Source organism: Triplophysa rosa, linkage group LG15, assembly GCF_024868665.1.
Source record: "Triplophysa rosa linkage group LG15, Trosa_1v2, whole genome shotgun sequence".
Classification (NCBI taxonomy): domain Eukaryota; kingdom Metazoa; phylum Chordata; class Actinopteri; order Cypriniformes; family Nemacheilidae; genus Triplophysa; species Triplophysa rosa.
In genome coordinates this window covers 16,261,215-16,289,158 of record NC_079904.1, presented here as the reverse complement: position 1 = coordinate 16,289,158, position 27,944 = coordinate 16,261,215, and the positions used below count along the sequence as shown (strand labels likewise).

Here is a 27,944-nt window from a genome sequence, read left to right as displayed (position 1 = left end):
GGTTTATTTAGCAGTGTATTAGTTTTGATTTGGTTTATACCAAGTTCATATGTGCTATGCGACTTAAGAATGTTGGAATGTTTCAGGATGTCTTCGAGCAACTGAGTCATTCTTTGGCTCCCAGCATCCACGGCCATGAGTACATAAAGAAGGCCATTCTGTGTCTACTTTTGGGCGGCAATGAAACCAATCTGGAGAATGGCACACGCATCAGAGGGGATATTAATATTTTGCTTATAGGTTTGCGATTTTTATGGTGCTTTACTCTTGCTTTTAAAATCCTGACTTGGTTTACTGTCTCATTTTGATTCAAATGATTTTCAGGTGATCCTTCAGTGGCAAAATCTCAGTTGTTGCGGTATGTTTTGTTTACGGCACCAAGAGCGATTCCCACAACAGGACGAGGCTCATCTGGAGTGGGTCTGACGGCTGCCGTCACCACTGATCAGGAGACTGGTAACACACCTTCCCATATCAAGACAAGTATACAAAGTCTGAAAGTCTGCTTAAAGTTAAAATGGCCAGCATGACACAAGGTCTGACCAATGGTGGACAGTGGGGGTCCAGTTAAGTGTTCATTTACCATTGTTTGGCTACTCTAGGTGAGCGTCGCTTGGAGGCGGGAGCCATGGTGCTCGCTGACAGAGGAGTGGTGTGCATTGATGAATTTGATAAGATGTCTGACATGGACCGAACAGCCATCCATGAGGTGATGGAGCAGGGTAGGGTCACCATTTCAAAGGCGGGGATTCAGGCAAGGCTTAACGCTCGCTGCAGTGTGTTAGCTGCTGCTAACCCAGTGTATGGAAGGGTAAATATTGATTTTGCTTGCTTGCAGGAATGCAGGAACTGAAACATACATTTTTTTTATACTGTACATTAATCCCACTGAATTTGTCACCCAGTATGACCAGTATAAAACCCCAATGGAGAATATCGGGCTCCAGGATTCCCTGCTCTCCCGATTTGACCTGCTCTTCATTGTTCTGGATCAGATGGATCCAGATAGCGATAAGGAAATCTCAGAGCATGTGCTACGTATGCATCGTTACCGAGCACCCGGGGAGCAAGAAGGAGCAGGTTAGATCACCATCTGTTGTTTATCAGCATGAAGGACATCACGTAGATCAGTGGTTGTTAAAATTGCAGACCACCTAAGTTTTGTTCAACTTTACAAGTAGAATCTTTGATTGTTCCAAGTTGTCCATCTCGAATATATTGATATTTCTTTAAAGCGGTCATATGGCGCGAATACGTGTTTTTCTGTGTCTTTGGTGTGCTATAAGTTGCCCATGCATGTATTAGACATGTGAAATTGCAAAAATTAAAGTGTCGGAACAAAAGATGCATTTTATCTAAAAGCAAATGCTCACACAGACCTGCCTGAAACTCCTCATGTAACCACACCCCCACAAATATACGTCAGTTGGTGGTATGATTTGACTAAAACCGCCCAAATGTATACGCAAGTAAGGTGGGTGTACCTGTCTGCACAATTGCTTTGGAACCTGATGTTCCAAATATGGTAAGAGGCGTCACATTTCCCTCACACTCTTGCAGTATTCGACCAATTAGTACGCACTGGTTAACTGGCCAATCATAGCACACCTCGCTTTTCAGAGCGATGAGCTTTGTAAAAAATCTGCGCGTTTCAGAGAGGCGGGGCAAACAGGAGATACAAACATTCATGGTATGTGGAAAATACAGCTTTTTTGAACCTTAAAATGTATATACACATTGCATTACATCAAAAACAAATGATAATATTTGTTTTAGCCATGTCATATGACCCCTTTAATACATTTACATTTAGTAGACACGTCTCCAAAGCAAATTAGAATAGTGGAAAGAAACGGTGTTTTGTCTTGACAAGGCAATAATATGAGTAGTGCAATAGTTACAAAACAAATTTGACACAAACCTGTTAAACACGGGTCGTTTATACCTGTTTGCTAATTAAGTTGGACATTGAATTAAATCATCAACATAACACTTGAAACAAAACCGATTTCATTAACCTGTTGTAGAACTTACAGTAATGGTTCTTTTAGTCAATATTTGAGCAAGTTTGAGATCATTTCTAAAATATTTTAAGATTCAATCTACCGACAGCAATGCCACTGGGCAGTACGGTGGATGTGTTTGCCACAGAGGATCCAAACATCACAGAGGCAGCTGAACAGGAGCTACAGATCTATGAGAAAAAAGACAATCTCCTGCATGGCCACAGGAGGAAAAAGTACTTAAAAAAATTTTTTTTTAGGTTTTCTCATTAACCACACTTTGTACATCACACTTTTCTTTTGATAAAAGATTTGAATGATGGGTTGAATGCTTATTAGAAGTCAAAATCTTATTTAGTGTGACATTTATCTTAAAGGGAGAAGATTGTAACCATGGAGTTTATCAGGAAGTACATCCATGTCGCTAAACTGGTGAAGCCGGTTCTGACCCAAGAGGCGTCGGACTACATAGCAGAGGAGTATTCCAGACTCAGGAGTCATGACCAAGTCAACAGTGATTCAGCCAGGGTCTGTATTACCCAGATCACTTTTATCACTGCCCTTTATTGCTGGGACAGTCAGGTGTATGGCATGTGAAGCAGTGTTTAAAGCGGCATCAAACAGAACTGTACTTTTTTTTTGGTGCTTTTTTCTCTTCTGCCATTGGTTAGTTAAGAGTCCATGCTATTGGTTAAATTCCCAGTGAAATTAAAAATTCAAATTCAATATTTCATGAAAAATTTGGAAGTGTTTATTGTAAATAGCTTATCAGTGCGGGTCATAACTTTTTAAAATTCATGTGCCCTCATAATCTTTGGTTAAAATTTGAAAATGCACTTCCCCCTCTAGTGACTATCCATCTCAAATGACCGTTAACTTCTCACCTTTGACTTTCAGTCTGCTGCGAGTTCTATTTCAAAATGCTGTTTTTATACATCCTGTTTTATAAAGCCAAAGCTCACAATTTCTATTCTCAGACTACATGATCTGATCGTGGAGCTGTGACTTGACCGCTCACACTGTATGTGTGAAATAAGTAATCGCTTACCTAAAAAGCAATAACTTGCAAGGAATGATTGGTTTGTTGTAGACGGACTGTGAATGTATCCACAGACGATACCTGTGACCGCTCGAGCTCTGGAGACCATGATCCGATTGGCTACAGCCCACGCCAAGGCCCGCATGAGTAAAACCACTGACCTGGGAGATGCAGAGGCTGCGCTGGATCTCATGCAGTTCGCTTATTTTAAAAAGGTAACCTGTGAAATCTTCCAGAACTGATCCTGCATAGCCGATACTACAATACACGCTTGGCTCTGTTGTGTATCTGAATTCGGTCTAATTTCATTTTGAAGATTCTGGAGAAGGATAAAAAGAGAAAAGTTCCCGAAGATTCTGAGATTGATGTTTCCCAAAGCCAGGAGACAGAAAGTCAAAGAAATCTGCGGTCTGTGAAATGTAGTGGTGTATCATAATTTGATAAAATATGACGAGCCTTTATCATTTCTACCCTCACAAAAATGTATATTTTTTATGTAATTAGTATAAGGCAGTATTTGAAGAAATTGTCCTGGCTTGGTTTACAGGAAGCGCTCTCGCATCTCTAAAGATGATGATGTGGAAATGACACAGGATGGAGAGGACGCCGATCCTTATGATTTCACAGATGATGAAAACAGTAGGTAGCCAGCCATACAGTGTCGGCTCTGTTCAGCTGTTTCAGTTTACATGTGAAGTGTGTCTTTGGCAGCTCAATCCAGTCAGAAGAGCAAGCCAGCATCTCAGAGGAGCAGTCAGAGGAAGAAAGGTGACATCAGCTCGGAAAGGTATATCAGTATCCCCTTCACTTTCCCTGTCATTTACTGTAACCTGGGCCAATATTGTTCTCAAATAATTGTTTTTTTATGACCTTATAGAATGAAAGTGTTTAAGACTGCCCTGCTGAAAGCCTTTAAAGTGACCAGGTCTCAGTCTGTGGCAGTGCCTGTGCTTCTGACTCACATTAATAAAGGCCAGGAAGAGGAGTTTGACCAGAATGAGGTTAATCTACTGCTGGAACGCATGCAGGATGACAACCAGGTCATGGTATCTGAGAATGTGGTTTTCCTCATCTGAGGGAGGAGCAATGGCCAATGGCATCTTTTATTTATTTGAAAAACAAATATTACAACATCTATTTGTTACACACTCAGAAAATCACAAATAAACTGTGTGAGCATCAATGATTGAATATATTTTCAATTTTTATTTTCCAATTTTCTTGGAATTAGTGTGACTCTGACAATCTCGGAGATGATGCACTATGGCAGGTTCCAGGAAGATGTATTACCATTTAGTCTATTTATTCAGTGTATATACAGAAATCATGGAGCTAAATTGAATACTTTTAGACCTTTTTCAAGCATTTTAAGACCTCATCACCACTCATACATCGGCGACACTTTAACTTACATTTACTATATACTGATTGTTAGATAGCACAACTAAACAGTCTTAGTTTGTTATAACTCTGTATTAATGCAACATAATTCAGAAGGGTGGGAACAAAGCCATAAAGAATTAATTGAGTGACTAACTCAATGCAGGGTTTATTAGAAAGCGAAACGAGGCTATGGTAATCGCATTCTGACACACAGAGCAGTACGCTTCACGGTTATTCCCAGACACTGCTCTCAGCCATATTTCCAACTCTTTATCCTCCAACCATTTGCATGAAAACTTGCATTTCCCCATTAGAGTCAAGTCAACGATGTTGTTTAAAAACTGGGTGTAAATGGACCTCCCACTATTCGCCTACGCAATGATTACATTCAGGCAAACTTCAGCATATGACCTCTTTGGGGAAAAAAAATGAAAAGATGATACAAAATGTAATGCCTTGGAAAATGGCGTTTAAGACTTTTTAATACAATTTCTCAATTTATTTATCAACTTTTAAGACCCCGCAGACACCCTGTTATTGCACTTAACAATTAAGTCATCATTGGGGGTTTGAGATGTCTTCTGCAGTGAGATTATATAGTGTAGTCCAGGTCTTTTCAAATGGATGTTTAGGCTTCTGTAAAAAAATCAGAAACTTGGAGTAAATATACCATAGATACAGTATAATATAACAGAGTACATATGTTATAATTTAAGTAGACTGTTACACTTGTCATAGTATAGGATTAAAAGTCCAGCAAGTGAAATTTAGTGGCATCTAGTGGTGAAGTTGCTAATTGCAAGCAACAGCTCACTCCATCCCTCCCTTTCGAAGCACTTCTGAAGCGGACAAAGGACTAGGATGTTTTCGCTTCTTTCCTGAAAGAGGTAACTTATTCACGAAATGTGCTCTGTAGAGCAGTTTGACCGTTTAGGGCTACTGTAAAAACAACATGGTGAATTTCATGCAAGGGTACTCGTAGTGCTGGGCAGTATTACCATAGATTAATATAACTGTATTTTACAGATTTATACCAGTTTCCCGGTACATGACGGTATTTTTTTAACCACATTTTCTACTGATTGAGAGAGGAACTACTGCAGTTGATTGACTTAAAATGCCCTTTTATACTTGTCATGGTGAGTGAATATTGTAGACAAATTCTATAGGATTGTAAGTCCCACATAATTATGCTGTTTATAGAGCGGTGGCAGTCATGAAGTGAATCAGGATGCATGACAGTTGCAGTCAAAATACAGAACCTTTTCATTGTGCAAATTACTTGTAACTAAACAATGTAAACAATCACCTTCCCCTATAGCTGCAACGTTTAGACTTGTTTAACAACTGAATAGCATGCAAAGTTGACTTGCATACATAATATTTAAGCAAATAAATAGAGAACAGGGCTTGAAATTAACTTTTTTCCTGGGTAGCACTGGTGCTCCCAACTTCATGATTTAGGAGCACCCACCCTAAAATTAATAACATGGTCTGTCTGAATAGTTGAATACGAAATAGTAACAATTTTACCGTTAAAACACATGTGATTTCTGTTGTGTTGTACATAGTCACAATGGCTTCATGATTTCCTGAAATCATATTTTTTTTAATCATAAAACAAAGGCTTACATTAGATATGTGAGAGGAAAGTGATCTTATCATCAGTGTTGGGTAAGTTACTCTGAAAAAGTAATTAATTACTAGTTACTAATTACACATTCGATAATGTAATTAGATTACTGTACAAGATACTCTCTTCAAAAAGTATTTAATTACTTATTACTAATTACTTTCTATATCCTACATCAACCTTGATGAGTTAAGTGATTCAAGGATAGACTTGAAACGGCACTTTTAATTCATTCAAATAAATAATATAAAACTACATAAAGTAGTATTATTAATTACAAATGTGAGAATTATACATTAAAGCACGGATTTTAAAGTTAGACTTTGAATTTTGATGTAAATTCCTCTTCTGCACACACACATATTACACAAAGTATTTAGTTTAATTACATCAAAAGTAACTGTAATTAAATTACAGAAAAAATAAGAGTAATCCCTTACTTTACTTTTTCAAGGGAAAAGTAATGAAATTACAGTAACTAATTACTTAGTAACTTGTTACACCCAACACTGCTTATCATGCTTTCAATCCTCCGTCTACTGGCTCTTATTTCTCATCATAGCATACAAAGAAACAGTTAAAACTAAAAACACATCATGTTATATGCTTTTCTTACACGGCTTGTTGGAATGCTTGATTCTGATTGGCCAGTCGCGACATTTGCAGGTTCGTTATTCCCAGATAACCTCTCAAAACTAATGAAACACTGTAACCCGGATGCAGCAAATCATTTTGGCAGGTTCTTTTGACAAATTAAATATAAATGTCTTTTAATAACATATTTGACATTATATTCACAAATGATTAAACCAAATTGCCTGTTCGTTCCTCACATTGTTTAAGCAACATAGACCGGTAATATGGTATATTACAAATTCATATCATAACAAAAATACACACCGGTATTTGATATGAACCGGTATATCGCCCAACACTAGGTACTCGTGGTGTATGTAGATAGAAATAGCTCATTCTATGATAATAAAAACATAACACTTCATTATGTAAGGTCTTTATACTCCTCTGAAGACATAGTTGTGTATATTATATAGCATTTTTGTCAATAGATATTTCAAAAAATGTACACACTGGACCTTTAATATACATGTGGATACTCACAGCCATGTGTCCTCTCTGGTTCAGCCTCTCCATCTCTTTCCATCTGTCTTTTCTGAACTCTCCACACATAGTACAGTGCGCCCACTGTGATGGCCATTAACATTCCAGCTGCCACAAAGACGCTTATTGCCAACGTTGCTGTGGATCTGCCGGTGGAAGCTTTCACTGAGTCATCAATTGCTGGTTTCAGATCTCTGATATCTGGTATGCCAAAGTCTGCAAGCTGCTTCTTCAAAAGTCCAGTGGCATCTATTGAAAACAATTAAACGTTAACCATGGTTCACACACCTGTTTTGTATGTACTTTGCTGGTGTGGGTTAAAAATGGTTGTTTTTTCTAAAAAATATCTTAAAAAGCAAACCTTCAAGAGACAGGAGAAAGATCACGTCATTTCCTTTAATAAAGCTTCGGCTCTTGAAGTGTTCATGCGTGATGAAATTGGTGGTGCCGTAACCTGTTCCCCGATAGTATGAATTGCCATTGGAGTCAGTGACCAGACTACCAACTTTTCGTGGGTCATCCCAGAAATATTCCACATTACCTGCAGCTGCACAAAGAGAACATGTTGTTTATGAAACCATAAAGGTGACAACAGCGGTATCTGCTGCACTATTGCTTTTGAACTCCATAGTTTTAATCTTACAATCATTGGAGGTCTTATTTGGATCTGTAGTGAACATCCTCAGGTTGTTCATGCGTTTTTGGATGTCTGGAGTCTGGTCCATCATCTCCATGGAAGCTTGTTGCCACGGACACGGCCATTTGAGATGCTCATCATAAGGTCCGGAAGTCAAGTGGAAGTAGATTGCCATCTTATCTGGGCTATCCACCATGCCTTTAATGTACAGGCTAACCTGAAAAGAGTAACCTTCACTGTATACGAAGGGTGGACTGAAGATTTTGGAGCCTACTTGCGTTGTGGCCAGAAGGTTGGAAAAGTCACGAATTCGCCAAGTGTGGTGAGGACACTGCGTCTCCGAGAGGTTGATGTCATCCAGAGACAGACCCCCTTTTGATGCATTACGTCCTTTAACCCCCTCGAACACCACTCTGAATTTTTGAGAGACCTGTAGGTTCACATGGTACAGCTCCCAGGAGTTTTTAGGTCCACCTAATAAAGTATAAAGTATTATGCATAATGAGAGATATTCCGAAAGCTAAAACCTATCCATTTTGTTTGAGGTGAAGAATTATTACCGCTAATTGTCTGAACGAATCTCAGGTCTCCTTTGGATTCGTCGTCGGTGTACACGCGCACCCAGATGTTTAGTTGATCATCATCGCCCCCGCTGTTGTAATGATAGAATTGCAGGCACTGGAAGCCTCTGGTGGGGTAAAAGAGACGACTCTCCAGGTAAGCCTGGTCTCCGTGATTTCCTGTCAATGTGCTGATATGCATGAAGTACCCGAAACCTGGCAAGTGAAAACGTTTATTAGACAATGCTAAGCCAAACTTCAGTTTTGCCAGATCTCCACCTCATATGGAGAGATGTAAGTAAATTTTGAAACTTATTGCATGTTATGCTGCTTTGACAAGAAGAGGTTACCAAAGAGCAAAGACGAATAATAGTTTCTTTATGGCGCTCTATGGTATAAACGTATTATCATGAAGACCAAAGTGCGACCATAACAACATTATAAAACAAATCATTGTGATGTAAATACAGCAACTTGCAAGCCAAGTAGTTTGTAATGCCAAAAGTAATGATAGGAGTGCCTTAAAAGTTATGGATCATGAATTCAGCGCTTGTTAATGTTAATGTTCAGAATAAAACTTAAGCCAAGAAAAAAATGAAGAGACCTCTCCAAAATAATTTTCAGTTTTTTCTGATTTACTTAAAGGTGCCAAAGAATTCATTGAAACAATTTGTTAAATTGAATTGTCCCTAGAATGGAAAGGTCATTAATATTAATGTTGAGCTCTGCTCTGATTGGCTTTTTCGCTGCGCGGCTCATGCCACTAGCTCACACAGCAAACAGATCGCTAATGTCAGGAAATGGAAGAAGTGGATAAAATCACTACTTACTGCTTGCGGCAGGGGTTCTAATGGCAATATAGTCGGAATTTCCCCCTTCTTAAATCGGTATCAAAACGCTGAGCGTCTGACTTGATAACTGCCCAGCTTGCGCTATTATAAAGAAGACGTGTCTCTGCGCAGCTCGCGCCTAGATGCCCCTCACTTCATAAAGTCGCGGCTTATTTAAAGAAGACAACGATGTCATCGTCCATCGCGAGGTTTCACTGTAGACATCGTCCGATGCCAATTTGGTGGAAATCGCCCAACCCTATTCACAATACCTGCAGAACTTCCGATGATTCGGCTGTGCACGTTCGGCTGGCCTAAACCACGGGCGGGTATATGCAACGTTGGGGGCGTACATCCCGACTGTAACGTCACAGTCAGTGTTATGTTGGGATTGGCCTCTTTTTCAGTGGTCTTTTGCATGCACAAGTTTTACACAAGGAGGAAACAATAGTGTTTGAGGGTCACTGTCACAGACTGACTGTGACCTAAGACTTTTATTTAGAAGGGACTGAGCATGGGTATGTGCACACAACAAACTTTTTCCACCATTACACATACAGTGGCTTGCAAAAGTATTCATCCCCCTTCATTTTATTCACATTTTGTTATGCTGCTGCCTTATCTTAAACTACTTTAAATGATTATTTTTTTACATTAATCTACACTCCATGCACAATAATGACAAAACAAAAAACTGATTTTTGACCGCTTTGCAAATTTATTAATAATAAAAACAAAAATAAGTACATTGCATAAGTATTCATACCCTTTTCTGGGACACTTGAAATTTAGCTCAGAAGCATTAGTTTTGCTTGTTGATGTTTATACACTTCGAGTGGAGTTAACCTGTGCCAAATTCAATTGAATAAGTATGATTTGGAGCGGCACATATCTCTCTCTATAAAGGGTGCAACAGCTGAAAATGCATATCAAAGTAAAAACCAAGACATGAGGTCAAAAGAACTGCCAGTAGAGCTTTGAGACAGGATTGTATCAAGGCACAGATCTGGGGAAGACTTCTGAAAAAAATCTGCTGTATTGAAGGTTCACAGAAGCATGTAGCCTCCATTTATCCTCAATGAAAGAGGTTTGGAACCACCAGATCTCTTACTTGAGCTGACCTCCTGTCCAAACTGAGCCATCGATGGAGAAGGGTCTTGGTTAGAGCGGTGACCAAGAAGCTGATGATTACTCTGGTTGAGCTCCATGATCATATATGGAGATGGGAGAAACTTACAGAAGGACAAACATCACTGCAACACTCCACCAATCTGGGCTTTATGGCTTAGTGGCCAGACTCAAGCCTTTGCTCAGTGAAGACACATGGAAACTTGAAATATGCAAAAACGTACTTCAACGAATCTTTCAAACTGTCAGAAACAAGATATTCTGGTCTGATGAATCTCAGATTCATGCATCATGTCTGGAGAAAAACAAGCACTGCTCAACACCTGTACAATACCGTCTTAACAGTAAAGTGTAGTGGAAACAGCATCATGATGTGGGGGTGGTTTTCAGCTTCAGGGACTGTACACAAAATACGGAGATAATGATCATGAAAACCTAGCCCAGAACATTCAGAACCTCGGACAGGGCAGAAGGTTCATTCTCCAACATGACAATGATCCTAAGCACACAACTGAAACAATGCAAGAGTGGCTTATGGACAACTCTGTCTATGTCCTTGAGTGGCCCAGCTAGTGCTTGAACCCAACTGAACATCTCTGTAGAAACCTGAAAATGTCTGTCTACTGATGATCTCCATCCAACCTGACAGAGTTTGAAAGGATCTGAGGAGAAGAATGACAGAAAATTGCCAAATGCAGATGTGTAAAGCTTTTCACATCATACCCAAAAAGATTTGAGTCTGTAAAGGCGCTATAACCATTTTCTGAGTTGAGGGTATGAATACTTATGCAATGTACTTATTTTTGTTTTTTATTTTTAATAAATTTGCAAAGCTGTCAAAAATCAGTTTTTTGTTTTGTCATTATTGTGCATGGAGTGTAAATTAATGTAAAAAAATAATCATTTAAAGTAGTTTAAGATAAGGCAGCAGCATAACAAAATGTGAATAAAATGAAGGGGGATGAATACTTTTGCAAGCCACTGTACATACAACTACATAAGGATGATATATTTTGCCGGCATATAGTTTGTATGTTTGTAGCCCTAATTTTGGTGTTGTGATATCCCATTTATCACCCCCAGTTGTTAGTTTTGGTTTTTGGTCTGTTAAATGTTATTTGTTTAATTGTTTAATGTTCAGTGATGCATGCTGTTCCAATATCATTACACAGAAAAGAATACCAAAAATACTTTACACAATAACTGTTTATTTCATTTCATTTAGTTATCAAGTTAACTTCAATGTATTTTCAAACAGCTAGACATACCTTCTGGTGCTCCTCTCACTTGCCAAACCTGTCGACATGGAAAGTAACCATTTTTAAGTTAACATGCTCATGGCAGGTTTCTCCATCTGGTTCTAACCTCATAGGGGAGGGAGAGAACTGTGGATGTAAGTGTTTTCTTATATGTCCTGTTTTATTGTTGTGAGCACTTCAAGCTTTAATAGATGTAAATTATGTATGATTTAGAGCCGAACTATAATGAAAGTATGATTGTTTTGTCTTGTTACCTGTTTGTAACTTATAGGTTTCCCACCCTAAAATGGTATGTTCCAAATATAGGAGGAGCCAAAGCTTTAAAAGGCAGCCATTTTTTAGGGGAGAGAGAAAGGGAGTGTGGAGAGGTTGAATGGTGCTTGTATTTTTGGGCCCGTACATTGGCATAGCCAAACTTACATTTGTTTGTATATTGTAAAATCATTTTGATTTATTTCCTTTTTGGGTGCTACTGTGTACACCTTGGAGAACTACATTTTTTTTTTGGCATTTTTGGGATTAAAACCACTCTGAACTGTGCATTTTTGTCCCCTGCTATTTTATTTATACCTCTGGCCGCTTGTACATCCTAACAAGTGGTGTCAGAAGTTATACAGAAGATTCAGTAACTGTCGAGAGACAAGCGGGGATTTTTTTCTCTTTTTTTCTGACATGCCTCCTAAACTAAGGAGTCAGCCTGAGGAAGGCGCAGTTCAGGATGTGGACCAGGGTACCACGGTAGGTGCCCCGGAGGCAAGTGAGCAACCTGCTGAGGTTTCGTCAGCTGGAGAGGACGCTGCAATTACGGCTCTTGCACAAATGTTTGAGTCCTTCATGCGGTATCAGCGAGAGCGGGACGAACGGCAAGAGCGAGAAACCATTAGACGAGAGCAACACCACAAAGTCCTCAGCCATCAAGTCAACCAAATACAGCTGGATATGGAGCTTACCAGAGTTTCAGATACAGACAGTGATGGAACGGCAGCCAGGGTGAAAGGCCAGGAGCCAAGATTGGCCAGGCTTGAGGACACAGATGACATAGAACACTTTTTGACCACTTTTGAGAGACTGGCTGAAGTTTACCAGACTGGGCTATACGCCTTATACCCCTGCTTACAGGCAAGGCCAGGAGTGCTTTTGTGGCAATGAGCCCTTCCCAGACACAGGATTATGACCAGCTGAAGCAAGCCATACTGAAAAAGTATGAGATCAGCACAGAGACTTATCGTCTGAGGTTCCGTTCTTTAAATATTCCTATGCATGAGTCACCACAAGAACTCTACACTCATCTTAAGGATATTTTCTGCAAGTGGGTCCAGTTCACCAAAAGCAGCAAAGATAACATCATGGAGGCTATTGTGCTTGAACAGTACCTACAGGTCTTGCATCCAGAGGTGAGAATTTGGGTCAAGGAACGGAATCCAACCACTGCTGCGCAGGCTGCTAATCTGGTGGAGGCCTATATAGCAGCAAGGAGGGGTCCAGGAAACTTCCAATATTCTGACATTCTGGTGGACACCAAGTGTAAGTCTGAGGGGTTGGGGGGGGGTTTCAAACTCTCAAAGCCAATTTAAGATTCTGAAATCCACATACATTAAACCCACAACACCTGTTCCCCTACCTCAAACTACAGCCAAAAATGAAGTTGTGTGTTATAATTGTGGTGAGGCAGGGCATATTAGACCGCATTGCCCCTTAAAAAAACCTAAGACAGCAAGTCTCTGTTATGTTCCACGGCTAGTATAATATGCAACCCTTAAACAGGACTTAGAGCCAGTGGTCACTGTCTTGTTGAATGGTAAACCACTTCCAGCTTTGGTTGACACGGGTTGTGCCCACACATTGGTAGAGGCCAAATATGTACCCAGAGATAGCTGGAGGGAGGAGCAAACTGTGACTGTTTGTTGTGTTCATGGGGATAGTACTAATTTGCCAACAGCTGAGGTCTACATTGAGGTGTATAATCAGCCATATCTCATGAAGGTTGGAGTAGCTCAGTGTCTGCCATACCCCATTCTGCTAGGCACAGATTTGCCAGTGTTGGTTGATTTGGTGCAGGAGACTGCATGGTGTGGAGTAGTGACAAGAGCTCAGGCTAAGCAGCAAGTACAAAACACACCAACCCAAGGTATTGATGAGGCACTGCAATCAATGCCTTTTTATGCTGAGGTTACTGTTGCAGAACCAAAACCTACAGAGGAGGATAGGCTACAGCTACGTAGAGAGCATGTTGGAAGTTTGATGGAGAACACAGAGCAAGCTGAGGTAGAGGCAGAGGAACCTTAATTGAGTGATACAGACATTGTCATTCCAAATAATCTTGCTAAGCTCCAGAATGAAGATCCCACCTTAGCTGTCTGTTTTAGGCAGGTAACGGAGAAGCAAGGGGTAAAAGTTTTGTTGGGTGAGAGTTTTGTATTAAGTAATGGACTCTTGTACAGAGGAAGTAAGGAGGACGGCATGCAGTTGGTTGTGCCAAAGACACAGAGAAGGGAGATATTAGATCTAGGACACTCCATCCCTTGGGCAGGTCACTTGGGATTTATGAAAACCTTGATGCGGATTGCCAAGAGGTTTTACTGGCCCCAGAATGTACAGTGAAGTTAAGGAGTACTGTAAGACATGCCCTGAGTGTCAGTTTGCGGTGGGTCGTACCCCTGCTTATGCCCCGCTCATACCATTGCCTGTGGTTGACTCTCCATTTGAAAGGATTGGAGTGGATATTGTTGGCCCACTGGAGAGAAGTCAGGCAGGGAACCGATTCATTTTAGTAATTTGTGACTATGCCACAAGGTACCCTGAGGCTTATCCACTTAGAGAGGTCACTGCCAAACAGATATCCACAGCACTTTTGAGATTTTTTTCACAAGTAGGCATACCACAAGAGCTTCTCACAGACCAAGGTCCTAACTTCATGAGCCATACCCTACACCAGATATAACCACTACTAGGGATTAAGAGATTGTGAACCACCCCGTATCATCCTCAGACTGATGGCCTGGTAGAATGTTTTAACCAGACCCTAAAATCCATGCTCAGAAAGTTTGTCTCTGAAACAGGCAAAGACTGGGACAAGTGGCTACCTTTCCTTCTTTTTGCCTATCGGGAAGTACCCCAGGTCTCAACAGGATTCTCCCGTTTTGAGCTCATTTATGGCCATCATGTTAGAGGACCCTTGGATGTACTGAAAGAGAGCTGGGAGGACAGTAAGCAGAACATCCTCACTTATGTCCTCAAGATGAGGGAGCAGCTCCAAAAGACAACATCTCAAGCTAAAAAGAATTTGCTCCAGTGCCAAGCCCAGCAGAAAGAGTGGTATGATAAGGCAGCCCGAACACGTTGTTTCCAGTCTGGTGAAAAGGTCCTCTCTTGCTATTGCCAACATCGGAAAATAAGTTGTTGGCGAAATGGCAAGGCCCCTATGAAGTGAAGCGGAAAGTGGGTCCAGTGACCTAAGAAACTGAGATTCCTCCAAGAATCCAACCTCTGCAGGTCTTCCATATCAACATGCTAAAGAAATGGCATTTCCGTATACCATCGTCAGATATGGCTGAAGGCACACCAGTCCTAGTGACTGACAACGCTATGTTTGTGAGAGCAGTAGAAGAGGAAGAGGAGGTTGAGGAGCAATACATCACTGGACATCCATGTAAGAGCGAGTTGAATCTTGATCACCTGACTGAGAACCAGAAACAACAGCTGATGGGATTCTTACCTGACCAACTTTTCATGGACTCACCTGGTAGGACAGACCTCATCTGTCACTCTATCATCCTGAATGACCCTAAACCCATCCGACAGCCTGTCTATCATGTGCCTGAAAGACTGCTGCGGGTGATGAAAGAGGAGCTGGAGACCATGCAGAGTCTGGAGGAAATCCACCAGCGAGTAGAGCAGCCCTATCGTGCTGGTACCCAAGAAGGATGGCACGCTCCGGTTCTGCCTGGACTTCCTTAAACTGAATAGTGTCAGTAAGTTTGACCCTTACCCCATGCCAAGAGTGGATGAACTGGTTGAAAGACTTGGAAGAGCAAAATACCTCAGCACTCTCGATCTCTGCAAGGGGTATTGGCAAGTTCCGTTGAAGCCAGAATGCAAGGAGGTTACAGCATTTAAGACCCCATTTGGACACTTTCAGTTCCGGGTTCTTCCATTTGGGCTTCATGGGGCTCCAGCAACATTTCAGAGAATGATGAACCAGATTCTCCAGGGGACAGAAAGGTTTTCTGCAGCCTACTTAGATGATATTATTATTTTTAGCCAGAGCTGGGAGGAACACCTAGGGCATCTCCAAGAGGTGCTAAAGAGTATAAAGAGTGCTGGATTGACCATTCGCCCAGACAAGTGTGCCCTGGGCAAGACTGAGACCCAATACTTGGGGTATGTACTGGGACATGGTGTGGTCCAACCACAAGTTGGAAAAATCGAAGCCATTAAGAATGCTGAGAGGCCTGTGACCAAAAATCAGGTACGGTCCTTCTTGGGACTGGTTGGCTGGTACTGACGGTTTGTACCAAACTTCTCAGCCCGGGCAGTTGCACTGACTAATCTCACCAAAAAGTGCCACCCAATCATGGTGAATTGGACTATGGACTGTGAAAAGGCCTTTCAGGATTTGAAGGACTCATTATGTAAGGAACCAGTGCTTCAGAGTCCTGACTTTGAGAAACTGTTCACTGTGCAGACTGATGCTTCAGAGCATGGCCTGAGAGCTGTGATGTTGCAGGGTGAACAAGGACATCTAAAAACAATTGCCTATATAAGCAGGAAACTTCTTCCCCGGGAGACAAAGTACTCAACAGTGGAGAAGGAATGCCTTGCAGTTAAATGGGCGTTGGACTCTCTGCGCTATTACTTACTTGGACGTAAGTTCCGGCTAGAAACTGATCATTGTGCTCTGACCTGGTTAGGCCAGATGAGAGACACCAATGCTCGAATCACTAGGTGGTTTCTGGCCATTCAGCCTTTAGATTTCGAAGTGCTTTATAGAACTGGAACTCAAAATTGCACAGCGGACTTCCTCTCAAGGACACCTCAAGAGGTGTCTGGAGAAGGAGGGGGAAATGTCACAGTCTGACTGTGACCTAGGACTTTTATTTAGAAGGGACTGAGCATGGGTATGTGCACACAACAAACCTTTTCCACCATTAAACACACATACAACTACATAAGGATGACATACAGTATTTTGCCGGCATATAGTTTGTATGTTTGTAGCCCTAATTTTGGTGTTGTGATATCCCATTTATCATCCCCAGTTGTTAGTTTTGGTTTTTGGTCTGTTAAATGTTATTTGTTTAATTGTTTAATGTTCATTGATGCATGCTGTTCCAATATCATTACACAGAAAAGAATACCAAAAATACTTTACACAATACCTGTTTATTTCATTTCATTTAGTTATCAAGTTAACTTCAATGTATTTTCAAACAGCTAGACATACCTTCTGGTGCTCCTCTCACTTGCCAAACCTGTCCACATGCAAAGTAACCATTTTTAAGTTAACATGTGCTCATGGCAGATTTCTCCATCTGGTTCTGACCTCATAGGGGAGGGAGAGAACTGTGAATGTAAGTGTTTTCTTATATGTCCTGTTTTATTGTTGTGAGCACTTCAAGCTGTAATATATGTAAATTATGTATGATGTAGAGCCGAACTATAATGAAAATATGATTGTTTTGTCTTGTTACCTGTTTGTAATTTATAGGTTTACCAGCCTAAAATGGTATGTTCCAAATATAGGAGGAGCCAAAGCTTTAAAAGGCAGCCTTTTTTTAGGGGAGAGAGAAAGGGAGTGTGGAGAGGTTGAATGGTGCTTGTATTTTTGGGCCCGTACATAGGCATAGCCAAATTTACATTTGTTTGTATATTGTAAAATCATTTTGATTTATTTCCTTTTCGGGTGCTACTGTGTACACCTTGGTGAACTACATTTTTTTTGGCATTTTTGGGATTAAAACCACTCTGAACTGTGCATTTTTGTCCCCTGCCGTCTTATTTATACCTCTGGCCACTGGTACATCCTAACAGTCACCATATGTCATTTCCATGTACATTATTAATCTATGCCTAGGTAAATACAGTTCCCATTCTATGGCACCTTTAAGTTTTTATACATAAGTGTTTAGGTAAAATGGTCATTTTTGTTTCATTCTGTGAATCAGTGACAACATTTCTCCCGAATTTCAAAGCAAATATTTGCATTTATTTGCAGAAAATAGAAATGGGACAAACTGGTCAAAATTACATAAAAGATGCAATACTTGCAGTTGTTGAATACTGCATAGAAAACAAGTTTATGTCATCGCTGTCCTTCTGCAACCTCATATGTCCAAATTCGCTGTTTTTCATAAAATCGAAGAAACACTGTACTTTTTAAATGATTACATACTGTGTTGTCAACGTTGAAAACACTTTTTAATACTTTATATTCGTTAGATATTTGCAAAACCCAGTAACAAACATAAAGGGTGACTAATAATAATAAATTATGGCAAAAAATAAAAATCACAAAATATGGAGATATGAGGTTTCAGAATAACATCAGTGATATTCATGCTTAAACAACACAAAACTAATGTTTTAGGATCAGTTCAAAAATGAAAATTTGATGCAATATGCCTTTTTTTCCAACTTTCATGCATCTGTGCATTCTCTCAGGCTTTCACATTGCTGTTGAGTGACTTTATGTCCTTCCTAAGGTATGTTTTGTTAAAATTCAACAGACGCTTGGAATTGTTTATTAAAGGCAAAAATTTCCATACCTTGACATTGACCCAGAACGGTAAAGTCTGTTTTTGGACCCCCCTCTGCTGTTTGTACTCGAGTCCACTTGGCATTCCCACCCTCATCCTGGATCATACCACAGATGTTCGGCTGTTCAAACTGGCATGAGTCCAAGAAAGTTAAGCCAGCACCTGAAAGAGTTATTGAAGGAATAGTGTATTGAGGGGGGTGGAGATGTTGACCATAATGTTATCGAATGATATTCGATTGAATTCTGATTCAGGCAAAATATCAGTTCCCTATCGATTCTTCACTCGCAGGACGCTATGGGGAAAACTCATTTTTCTCCTATGACTGAAGCTTTACAATAACGCAGTGAATACCGCACGGCCATTGGTTCGTGCAAAGTAAAACTTCGAGCCAATGGCAGCGAAGCTGCACGGACCTATAGCGATGGCGCCCGCCAAAATGGATGGGGCTTATGGCTATATAAGCAGACACATCTCCGTAGGGTCCTCAGATCTCTTCTCCTTCGGCGACGACTTCTACCTTGCTACTCGGACTGATAGCTCCGCCGTTGGAAAAGCACTGCAGCGGACTGGACCTCTCTGCTCAGCGATTTCGCTGGCCTTCAGCAGCGCTGGTTCCTTTTCCCTGCCTCCATTCTGCAAAGCTCTAAAAGACAAATTCCTGAGCAAATTTCCTGAGCAAATTTCCTGCGGCGTTGTTGCAAATGCCGCACCACCCCTGTCATTAGTGTGGGGTACCCCTGCACGCCGCTGACGGTCACGGCGAGTGTGTCTCATGCTTGGGAGTTTGCCACGCTCAAGACGCACTCAGAGAGACGGAATGCCCTCATTGAGAGAGCATGAGTCGCGGATAGCTTTCTTTTCCGAGAGCGAATCCGCTTCTCGATCCCTCCCAGTTCACTCTACGGAGACAAAATAGTGGGGTAGAGGAACTAAGCGCTCGGGGAAGTGCGAGCTCACGTCCCCTCGGTGTGCCCCGCCTTCTCCACAGAGAGAAATTTCGCCAGTTCGTTTTTCCCAGGCCGACCAGCGTCCGCCGGCATCCGCCGGTGACATGGTCTCGTTTGGCAGAAGTGAATTCGAGGAAGACGACAGCATGTCGTTAGCGGCTTCAGACGGGGTGGAGCTGTCGGGCTCGGTTTTCGAACCCGCTCCTCTGCCATCTATAGAGCACAGCGAACCCGCGCCGGGTTTGGATTCCAAGCTTTTTCGGGTCCTCACTAAGGCTGTGGAGGAGCTGGGCTTAGAGTGGTCCTCTCCGGAGGAACCCGCTCGCAGCCGCCTGGACAAATGGTTCCTGCCGGGGCACCGCCAAGCCCCTTGTCAGCGGACTTCACCGTTCTTCCCGGAGGTTCACGATGAACTCACCAGGTCATGGCGCACCCCCTACTCGGCCCGTCTACGACCCTCTTCTTCCTCCGCTCTCACCTCAGTTGACGGCGCAGAGGAAAAAGGATATGAGAAGCTGCCTCCCCAGGATGAGTCGGTGGCCGCACATCTGTGTCCGCCCTCGGCCATTGGTTGGACAGCGAAAGCGGCTCATCCCTCCAAGCTGTGCAAAACCACCTCGGCCCTCGCTGGACGCAGCATTCTCGTCCGCCGGCCAAGCGGCTTCAGCATTGCATTCCATGGCAGTGCTTCAAGTGTACCAGGCCAAACTCCTCCAGGGCTTGGACAAGTCAGGTACCGATATCGCGCCCTTCAAAGAACTGCGGAGTGCGATGGATCTCGCCCTACGCACCACAGATCTCACCCTACGCGCCACCAAGGCCACGGCCCAGGCGATAGGCAGATCGATGGCCAGTCTCGTGGTACTCGAGCGCCATCTGTGGCTGACGCTCACAGAGATCAAGGAAGCGGACAAGGTCCCCTTCCTCGACGCTCCAATTTCCACTGCCGGCCTCTTCGGACCAGCGGTGGAGGGTTTTGCGGAACGCTTCATAGTAGCGCAGAAATCTTCGCAGGCCATGAAGCACTTCCTGCCCAAGAGACCCGGATCCAGACCTGTGTCAGCTTGCCCCAAGCCAGCGCCATTTCAGCAGCTGGTGAAGGCCACGCCCCCCGTTGCCAGAAGGCAACAGGATCTGAGACGCGTGAACAATCTTGCTCTGGGAGACATTTCCCCCACCCTCAGCGTCAGGGACCCCGGCCAAAGATCACGCTGGACCTGGTGCCTCACGCACCATCCTGAGACCGAGGAAAGGAAGAGGAAGGGACCGTGTCTCGTTGCGGCTGGACCTCCTTCAAAGAAGGCTCTTTTGTGCGCCCAAACACCCCGTTCTGTTCCGGGTACTGGCGAAAATGTGTTTTTGTTCCACAATGTGAATACCGGGTCTGTTCTAATGCCCGCACAACCCACCGCTGTTATAGCGGGCACTTATATAAAACACAAACATTGTCAGAAAAAGAGCAACCTTCCTCTTCCACTCTCCACGGGAGTCAAGCCCCCGAAAGGCGGCATACCTCCCCAATGCATTCAACCCCTTGCCATACGGGCCGAGGCCTGGTGGGCCATCCCCGGGGTATTGGATTGGGTAAAGGGGATAATATCTCGAGGATATTCACTCCAGTTCGCTCGCAGCCCGAGTCGGGCTTCTACAGCCACTACTTCCTCATACCCAAAAAGGATGGCGGTCTCCGCCCCATCCTCGATCTCAGACATCTGAACCGCGCCCTTATGAAACTGCATTTCAGAATGATTACACTGAAACAGATCCTCTCGCAAATATGCCCAGGGGACTGGTTCTTCTCCCTGGATCTGAAAGACGCGTACTTCCACATCCAGATAGTCCCCCATCACAGACGATTCTTGAGATTCGCCTACGAAGGGGTTGCATATCAATACGTGGTCCTTCCATTCGGACCGTCTCTAGCTTCTCGCACTTTCACGAAGTGCATGGACGCGGCTCTATCCCCCCTCAGGCAGACGGGAATCCGCATTCTGAACTACCTCGACGACTGGCTTGTTCTAGCACAGTCAGAGGAAGAGCTAAGGTCCCACAGGTCCCTCCTCCTCAGCCACCTGGAATGCCTGGGGCTCAGGATCAACCTTGCCAAAAGCGCTCTGTCCCCCAGCCAACTGATTTCGTTCCTTGGGGCGGTTTTTGATTCAACCCGTCTGACAGCCAGAATCGCGCCAGACCATGCCCTAGCCATGCAGTTGGGCGTTCTTCGGATGCGTCCGCTGCAGTACTGGCTGAAACCGAGAGTTCCGCCACACGCTTGGTGTCTCGCCTACGCGTCTGGGTGGATCAGGTCTGTGTAACAGCTCTAGCCCCATGGAGGGATCCTCTTTGGTTGGAGCAGGGTGTTCCCCTGGGCACCACATGCAGACGAAAGGTGGTCACAACAGATGCCTCCAACAAGGGTTGGGGGGCTCTGTGCGATGGCACACCGGCCCTCTGCCACTGGTCGATTCAGGAAAATGGCCTGCACATCATCTGCCGAGAAATGCAGGCAGAATGGCTGGCTCTTCGCCACTTCCTGCCGGTCTTACGGGACCGCCACGTCTTAGTCCGATCGGACAGCATGACAGTGGTGTCCTACATAAATCACCAGGGAGGCCTCTCCTCAAGACGCCTTTTTCCCTGGTACTTCGCCTCTTGGAATGGGCTCAGTGCAATCTGCGCTCACTAAGGGCAACTCATGTGCCGAGCAGACTGAACAAGGGAGCAGATATGCTATCTCAGAGCAACGTCCCTTCAGAGGAATGGACGCTCCACCCCAGGTCGGTTCAGAAAATTTGGGAAGTCTTCAATGCAGAAATCGACCTTTTTGCCTCAGAAGACAATACTCATTGCCCATCTTATTTTTCGAAGGACAACTGGCCCAACCGGCTCCTCTATGCCTTCCCCCCGATCGCTCTCATACCACAGACGATCAGGAGGATCAGAGAACAGGTGCACAATGTGCTGTTTGTAGCCCCACTCTGGAAGAACCAGCCTTGGGTTGTGGAACTGTCCCAGCTGCTCGTAGCAGCCCCGTGGCCTATTCCCCTGAGACGGGACCTCCTCTCTCAGGCAGGCAACACGATTTGGCACCCCCAGCCAGAGCTGTGGGCTCTGCACCTTTGGCCTCTCGACGGGAGCCTACGGTCCTCCCCGAGAGTGTCATGAACACGACATCACAGGCTAGAGCTCCGTCTTCAAGACTAATCTATACCCTCAAGTGGTCTGTCTTCTCCGCCTGGTGTACAACCCGTGGCGCAGACCCAGAATCCTGTGACATATCACTAATTCTGTCCTTCCTGCAAGAGCTGTTGGATAAGGGCCGCTCCCCTTCCACGCTCAAGGTCTATGTGGCAGCAATTGCAGCTTCTCATGCCCCCATAGCGGGCCAAGGAGTGGGAAAGAACGACTTGGTCATTCGCTTCTTGAAGGGTTCCAGGCGGCTACGCCCTACTCGCCCCCTCACCGTTCCCATATGGGATCTGCCCACGGTGTTGAGAGCTCTGAAGGGTCCTTTCTTCGAGCCGCTGCAGTCTGCGGACCTCCGTCCATTAACACTTAAAACCGCTCTGCTGCTAGCATTGGCATCAATAAAACATGTGGGCGATCTGCAGGCACTCTCTGTGAACCCCTTCGTTCTTGAGTTTGGGCCTGACGACTCTAAGGTAGTCCTGAAACCTAGACATGGTTACGTACCTAAGGTGCTCTCTACTCCGTTTAGAGCACAGGTAGTGAAACTTTCTGCTTTCAGCAGGACCCGGAGCTGAATCTGCTCTGTCCAGTCAGAGCGCTTAAGATTTACATTGAGCGTTCCGCCCCCTTCAGGCGGTCAGAACAGCTCTTTGTCTGCTCCAGTGACCGCACCAGAGGGTCTCCGGTCACGAAGCATAGACTATCTAAATGGATAGTTGAGGCTATCGCGCTGGCATATTCTTCCTCGGGCCTTCAATGCCCCACGGGAGTTAGGGCCCATTGTACTAGAGGTGTCGCCTCTTCCTGGGCATGGTCTAGCGGAGTCTCCATAGTGGATATTTGTGCGGTGGCCTGCTGGGCTTCGCCTTCCACATTTACCAGAATCTACAGTCTGGACGTTCCGGCCTTAGAGGGCCGGGTCCTTTCTGCTTAAAGACTACTGCTGGGCCGTGGTTGCCCTCAACCACACCAGCACCTAGCACACTACCGGGACGATTAACCGGATTAGGCCACCTATTAGCTTGGCTTTTCCGCCTTCCGCAGGATTCCCTGCCTCATACCCATCCTCGAGCCACGGCTTCAGGATTATATGGTGTTTTTCGTTCCACTTGTAGCATGGTGGGATTATACTGGTTCCCCATAGCGTCCTGCTACGCAGTACGAGTGAAGTATCGATAGGGAACGTACTCAGTTACTAACGTAACCCCGGCTCCCTGAGATACGGGAACGAGTACTGTGTTCCTGGCCGTGATTACAAGCTGCATGGTCGTCGCTTCAGTCGAAGTAACCTGTGGACCCTACGGAGATGTGTCTGCTTATATAGCCATAAGCCCCGCCCATTTTGGCAGGCGCCATCGCCATAGGTTCGTGCAGCTTCGCTACCATTGGCTCAAAGTTTTACTTTGCATGCACCAATGGCTGTGCAGTATTCACTGCGTTATTGTAAAGCTTCAGTCATCGGAGAAAAAGGAGTTTTCCCCATAGTGTCCTGCTACGCAGTATTCGTTCTCGTATCTCAGGGAACCGAGGTTACATTAGTAACTGAGTACGTTCTGGTATTACTAGATCTCAGTGCTGCCTTTGACACGGTAGATCACACCATACTCCTACATGGGCTGGAAAACTGGGAAGGGCTTTCTGGGTTGGTACCTAAATGGTTCGGGTCATACCTTAAAGGGAGAAATTACTATGTGAACATAGGCAACCATAAATCTGACTGGACACCCATGACTTGTGGTGTTCCACAGGGCTCAATTCTTGCTTGGCCAAATAATGAAAAAGCACCAAATTGCCTACCACAGCTATGCAGATGACACTCAGATCTACCTAGCCCTCTCACCCAATGACTACAGGCCTATTGACTCTTTTTGCCAGTGCATTGATGAAATTAACAGCTGGATGTGTCAAAACTTCCTTCAGTTAAATAAAGACAAAACTGAAGTCATTGTATTTGGTAACAAGGATGAAACTAACAAGGTAAACACATACCTTGATTTAAGAGGTCTAAAGACACAAAGTAAGGTAAAAAATCTTTGTGTCAGTTTAGAGTCTGACCTTAGTTTCAACAGTCATGTCAAAGCAATAAGCAAATCAGCGTACTACCATCTCAGAAACATAGCCAGAATCAGATGTTTTCTCTCAAACCAAGATTTAGAGAAACTAGTTCATGCTTTCATTACCAGCAGGGTGGATTACTGTAATGGACTCCTTACAGGGCTTCCCAAAAAGACCATCAGACGCTGCTGCCAGGATTCTGACCAGAACCAAAGATCTGAGCATATCACTCCAATCCTCAGGTCCTTACCCTGGTTACCAGTTACTTTTAGAATCAACTTCAAAGTATTATTAATTGTCTATAAATCACTCAATGGTCTAGTACCTAAATACATTTCAGATATGCTTATTGAATATAAACCAAACAGACTTCTCAGATCATTAGGATCAAGTCAGTTAGAGATAACAAGGGTTCACTCAAAACAAGGCTAGTCAGCTTTTAGCCATTACGCCACCCGTAGCTGGAATCTGCTTCCAGAAGACATCAGATGTTCACTAACAGTAGCTACTTTTAAATCCAGATTAAAAACACACTTGTTTAGCTGTGCATTTACAACCTGAGCACTGTGCTGGTTTACATCAGCTGCACTTCTATTTCGAATTTCTTTTTCTTTTGTTCTTATTGTTTTTATATACACACTCACATTTTTAATAAATTTTATTGCTGTTTTATTGTTTCTTAAAATCTAAAATTGTATTTGTGATCTTAAATCATTTGCATATAAATTAACTTGCCTTGCCTAATTTATCTTATAAATTAGCTAATCGTCTGCAGAACTCAAAACCAAAACAAAGTACAATATGAGTTGGAATCATAAACGTACTGCAGTTATATAGCCTGTTGAGCTTGAGCAGGTCACTGTCACTAAACTCCATCAGCTGGCCGATCACATCCATGAATTTTGGTATCTTGGTGACGATAGTTGGCTCTTTGTCTTTGTTGAAGTATGTCTTACTGTAGTGCAAAACAGAATTGTAGTCATACGGCACACCAAGAGAGGTTGACACCTTGTCACTGCGTTTCTCGAAGTTGCGTGCCTGACCTATGTAACAAACAGACAGTACAAACATTATTGAAAGATATATTGGGAAACATTATTATAGAAAGAGATAAAGTTATAGAATTGTGTAAATAAAATTCTGAAGTTAAAACACAGAATTATTACCTTCTTCAATCTGATCCCACATTATGACAACATAATCATCTCTGTCGTATCTGGAATGCTCATGCCAGAAACCCAAAGCATGAAGAAACTCATGCTCCACGGATCCCAAACGATCACAGTTTGCACCAATTGATAGTTCCTGCTTTCCAACGTGCTGGTTCCCCACCGAAGAGTGACATCTGATGGAACAGAATTACAATCTGGATGTCACATTTCTGAAAAACACTGTTATTCATCACAGTGCAAAATGGATCAGTTTAATATTTGAAGTTCAATAAAAGTCCTTTACTGTCATATGTCATAAGTGCAATAAAAACCTTTCTTGAATGTTTAAAGTTATATTTCACCAATGCAGAAATGAAAAATCTTTTATCTTTTACTTACCCTCATTTCAAGCCTGTATGACTTTTTTGTTTAGCATAACACAAAAGAAGATATTTTGAAGAATGGGCGGTACCCATTGACTTCTATTGTATGGACACAAAATAAGTCAACAAGTTTCTGTCGACGACAGAAACGTAAACGAGTAAATGATGAAAGAATTTTCTGGTTAACTTTCCCTTTAAATGTACAAAAATTATGAAAATGAACAAGACACTAAGTGACAAAAAAGTGCAAAAGAATACTGGAAAAAAAACTTACAGTAGCCATATTTGGCAGCATAAAAAAAACATAAAATATTTTTTTAGTAATGTAAAAGTACATGTTTTTCATGATATTTTACACCTGACTTGTAAAAATCTATTTATTTAAATTGACTTTTTTACTGTATTTCAAAATTATGTAAAAACTATCAAATAAAACAGTACAATTCTGGAAAAACATTTTTTTACAGTGTACAAGTTGCAAAAGTGACATTGTTGGCATTATAATGTTTGCAGTATCACTATTGTTATTCCACAATAATGTTTGCTGAACAGATGTATAGCATTGGGTTAGTTACGACATGGTGGTTGTGTAAAATTGAGAGTTTCATGTTTGAAATGTATTTCGGGTGTTGGTTTTCTCACCCACTGCCTTTATATACAAAAATGTAGTTTGGTTCTCCGCTCCACTCCTTGAAGTCAATACACGTCTTGAGTCTGTATTGTTCAAATGCTTTCAGGATCACACCTTTGGCATTAACATCTGTTTAAATTTACAGAAAGACATGAGTTGAGTAAAAAATAAGAAGAAGCTAAAGTCAGATAGATGTAAACGTATCCTGATTTATTCTGTTGATGTCAAGATTCACCTACCTAGGGTCTTATCCAAGAAGTACGGCACGGTGGCAGGCCAGCGATATTTTTCTCCCAAAATAGCATGTTTGCTTTGTGTCTGCAAACCACAAACCCAACATGAATAACCAACAGAACAACATCTTTAGGATTCACATTGTCCTGATATATTTTTTTTAATATATGTGTGTTAATAGAAGTGTTCTGGATTATAACATGTAAAGCAGAATGAAATAAAGTACTGACCTCATCAATCACTATATCTCCCTCCACCAAATGAAGGCCTGCCTCTGTTGAAAAAGACACCAGTACCAGAAGTGTAGCAACAGTAGTTTAAAACAATAATACTGCAGATTTAACACATTGGTTTTAGCACAAACCTTTATTTATGTCAAAGATTTCATTGTCTTTTCCATTATCCACATCGATTTCTGTGATGCCTGCAATTATGGAAAAACCCCGAAAATATATTGAATAAAATCCTCCATTTCTGATTATTGTGCAAATGGTATAGAATGTCGTATTAAGAAGTAAATGTAAATAAATGTAAATGTTCACCTGAGAGAGAGGATGTTGGCTTGAAAAAAGAGCAAATAATGAGTGTCAAAGTAGAAGATATTTTTATTACGGCAAAAAAAAGAATAAGCAACCACAATATTGTCATTATGAATAAAAAAATATCATTGTCAATATGTAAGCATAAACATAGCTAAATACTGTTAAATAAATGAGAAATACCCAATTTCCATGAAATTACACAATTCTTTTTTTGCAGTAAATGGAGTATTGTGGAGTATGAAAATACTTCATTCAAAACTCACCAAACTCAGGCTTGTAGCACATAAACACAGAATGAGAACGGTCTGTAGATAGGCCATGTTACCATTAGTCTCCTTTCATCTCCGAAGCTCACTGGACCTTTGTGGACCTTTGTGTACTGACCAATTTATAGAACAGACTAGCTTGGGCTGTGTTTACATTTGTCATTTACATGCGACCTTTAGGCTATCTGGATGTTGTC

The 27,944-nt window shown here is 42.6% G+C and overlaps 2 protein-coding genes across 2 annotated transcripts in view; one reads left to right on the top strand and one right to left on the bottom strand.

Moving 5' to 3' along the window:
• Positions 1–4,296, top strand: part of mcm3l (MCM3 minichromosome maintenance deficient 3 (S. cerevisiae), like) — a 6,277-nt gene extending 1,981 nt beyond the window's left edge. The window contains exons 8-18 of the mRNA XM_057352686.1: positions 87–240; positions 325–456; positions 603–811; positions 906–1,080; positions 2,113–2,239; positions 2,381–2,531; positions 3,117–3,257; positions 3,359–3,450; positions 3,590–3,681; positions 3,754–3,829; positions 3,920–4,296. Coding sequence (XP_057208669.1) covers positions 87–240; positions 325–456; positions 603–811; positions 906–1,080; positions 2,113–2,239; positions 2,381–2,531; positions 3,117–3,257; positions 3,359–3,450; positions 3,590–3,681; positions 3,754–3,829; positions 3,920–4,118 — 1,548 coding nt within the window. The 3' untranslated portion in view covers positions 4,119–4,296. The remainder of the gene's footprint in view (positions 1–86; positions 241–324; positions 457–602; positions 812–905; positions 1,081–2,112; positions 2,240–2,380; positions 2,532–3,116; positions 3,258–3,358; positions 3,451–3,589; positions 3,682–3,753; positions 3,830–3,919) is intronic.
• LOC130565695 (meprin A subunit beta-like) lies at positions 4,289–27,944 on the bottom strand. Its single transcript, XM_057352687.1, has 14 exons — positions 27,745–27,944; positions 27,482–27,500; positions 27,304–27,363; positions 27,170–27,213; positions 26,945–27,023; positions 26,717–26,834; positions 25,707–25,885; positions 25,365–25,583; positions 18,356–18,508; positions 8,375–8,590; positions 7,821–8,288; positions 7,539–7,724; positions 7,178–7,426; positions 4,289–5,061 (listed from the first exon to the last, which is right to left on the bottom strand). Coding segments are annotated over exons 1-14 (2,049 nt in total). The 5' UTR covers positions 27,802–27,944; the 3' UTR covers positions 4,289–5,059.

Coding starts and splice junctions, on each gene's coding strand:
- LOC130565695 (XM_057352687.1), bottom strand. CDS start 27,801: ATGGCCTATCTACAGACCGTTCTCATTCTGTGTTTATGTGCTACAAGC. Junction 25,886..26,716: donor TTTGTATATAAAGGCAGTGG/GTGAGAAAACCA, acceptor CTGTTCCATCAG/ATGTCACTCTTCGGTGGGGA. Junction 8,289..8,374: donor ATTCGTTCAGACAATTAGCG/GTAATAATTCTT, acceptor ATACTTTATTAG/GTGGACCTAAAAACTCCTGG.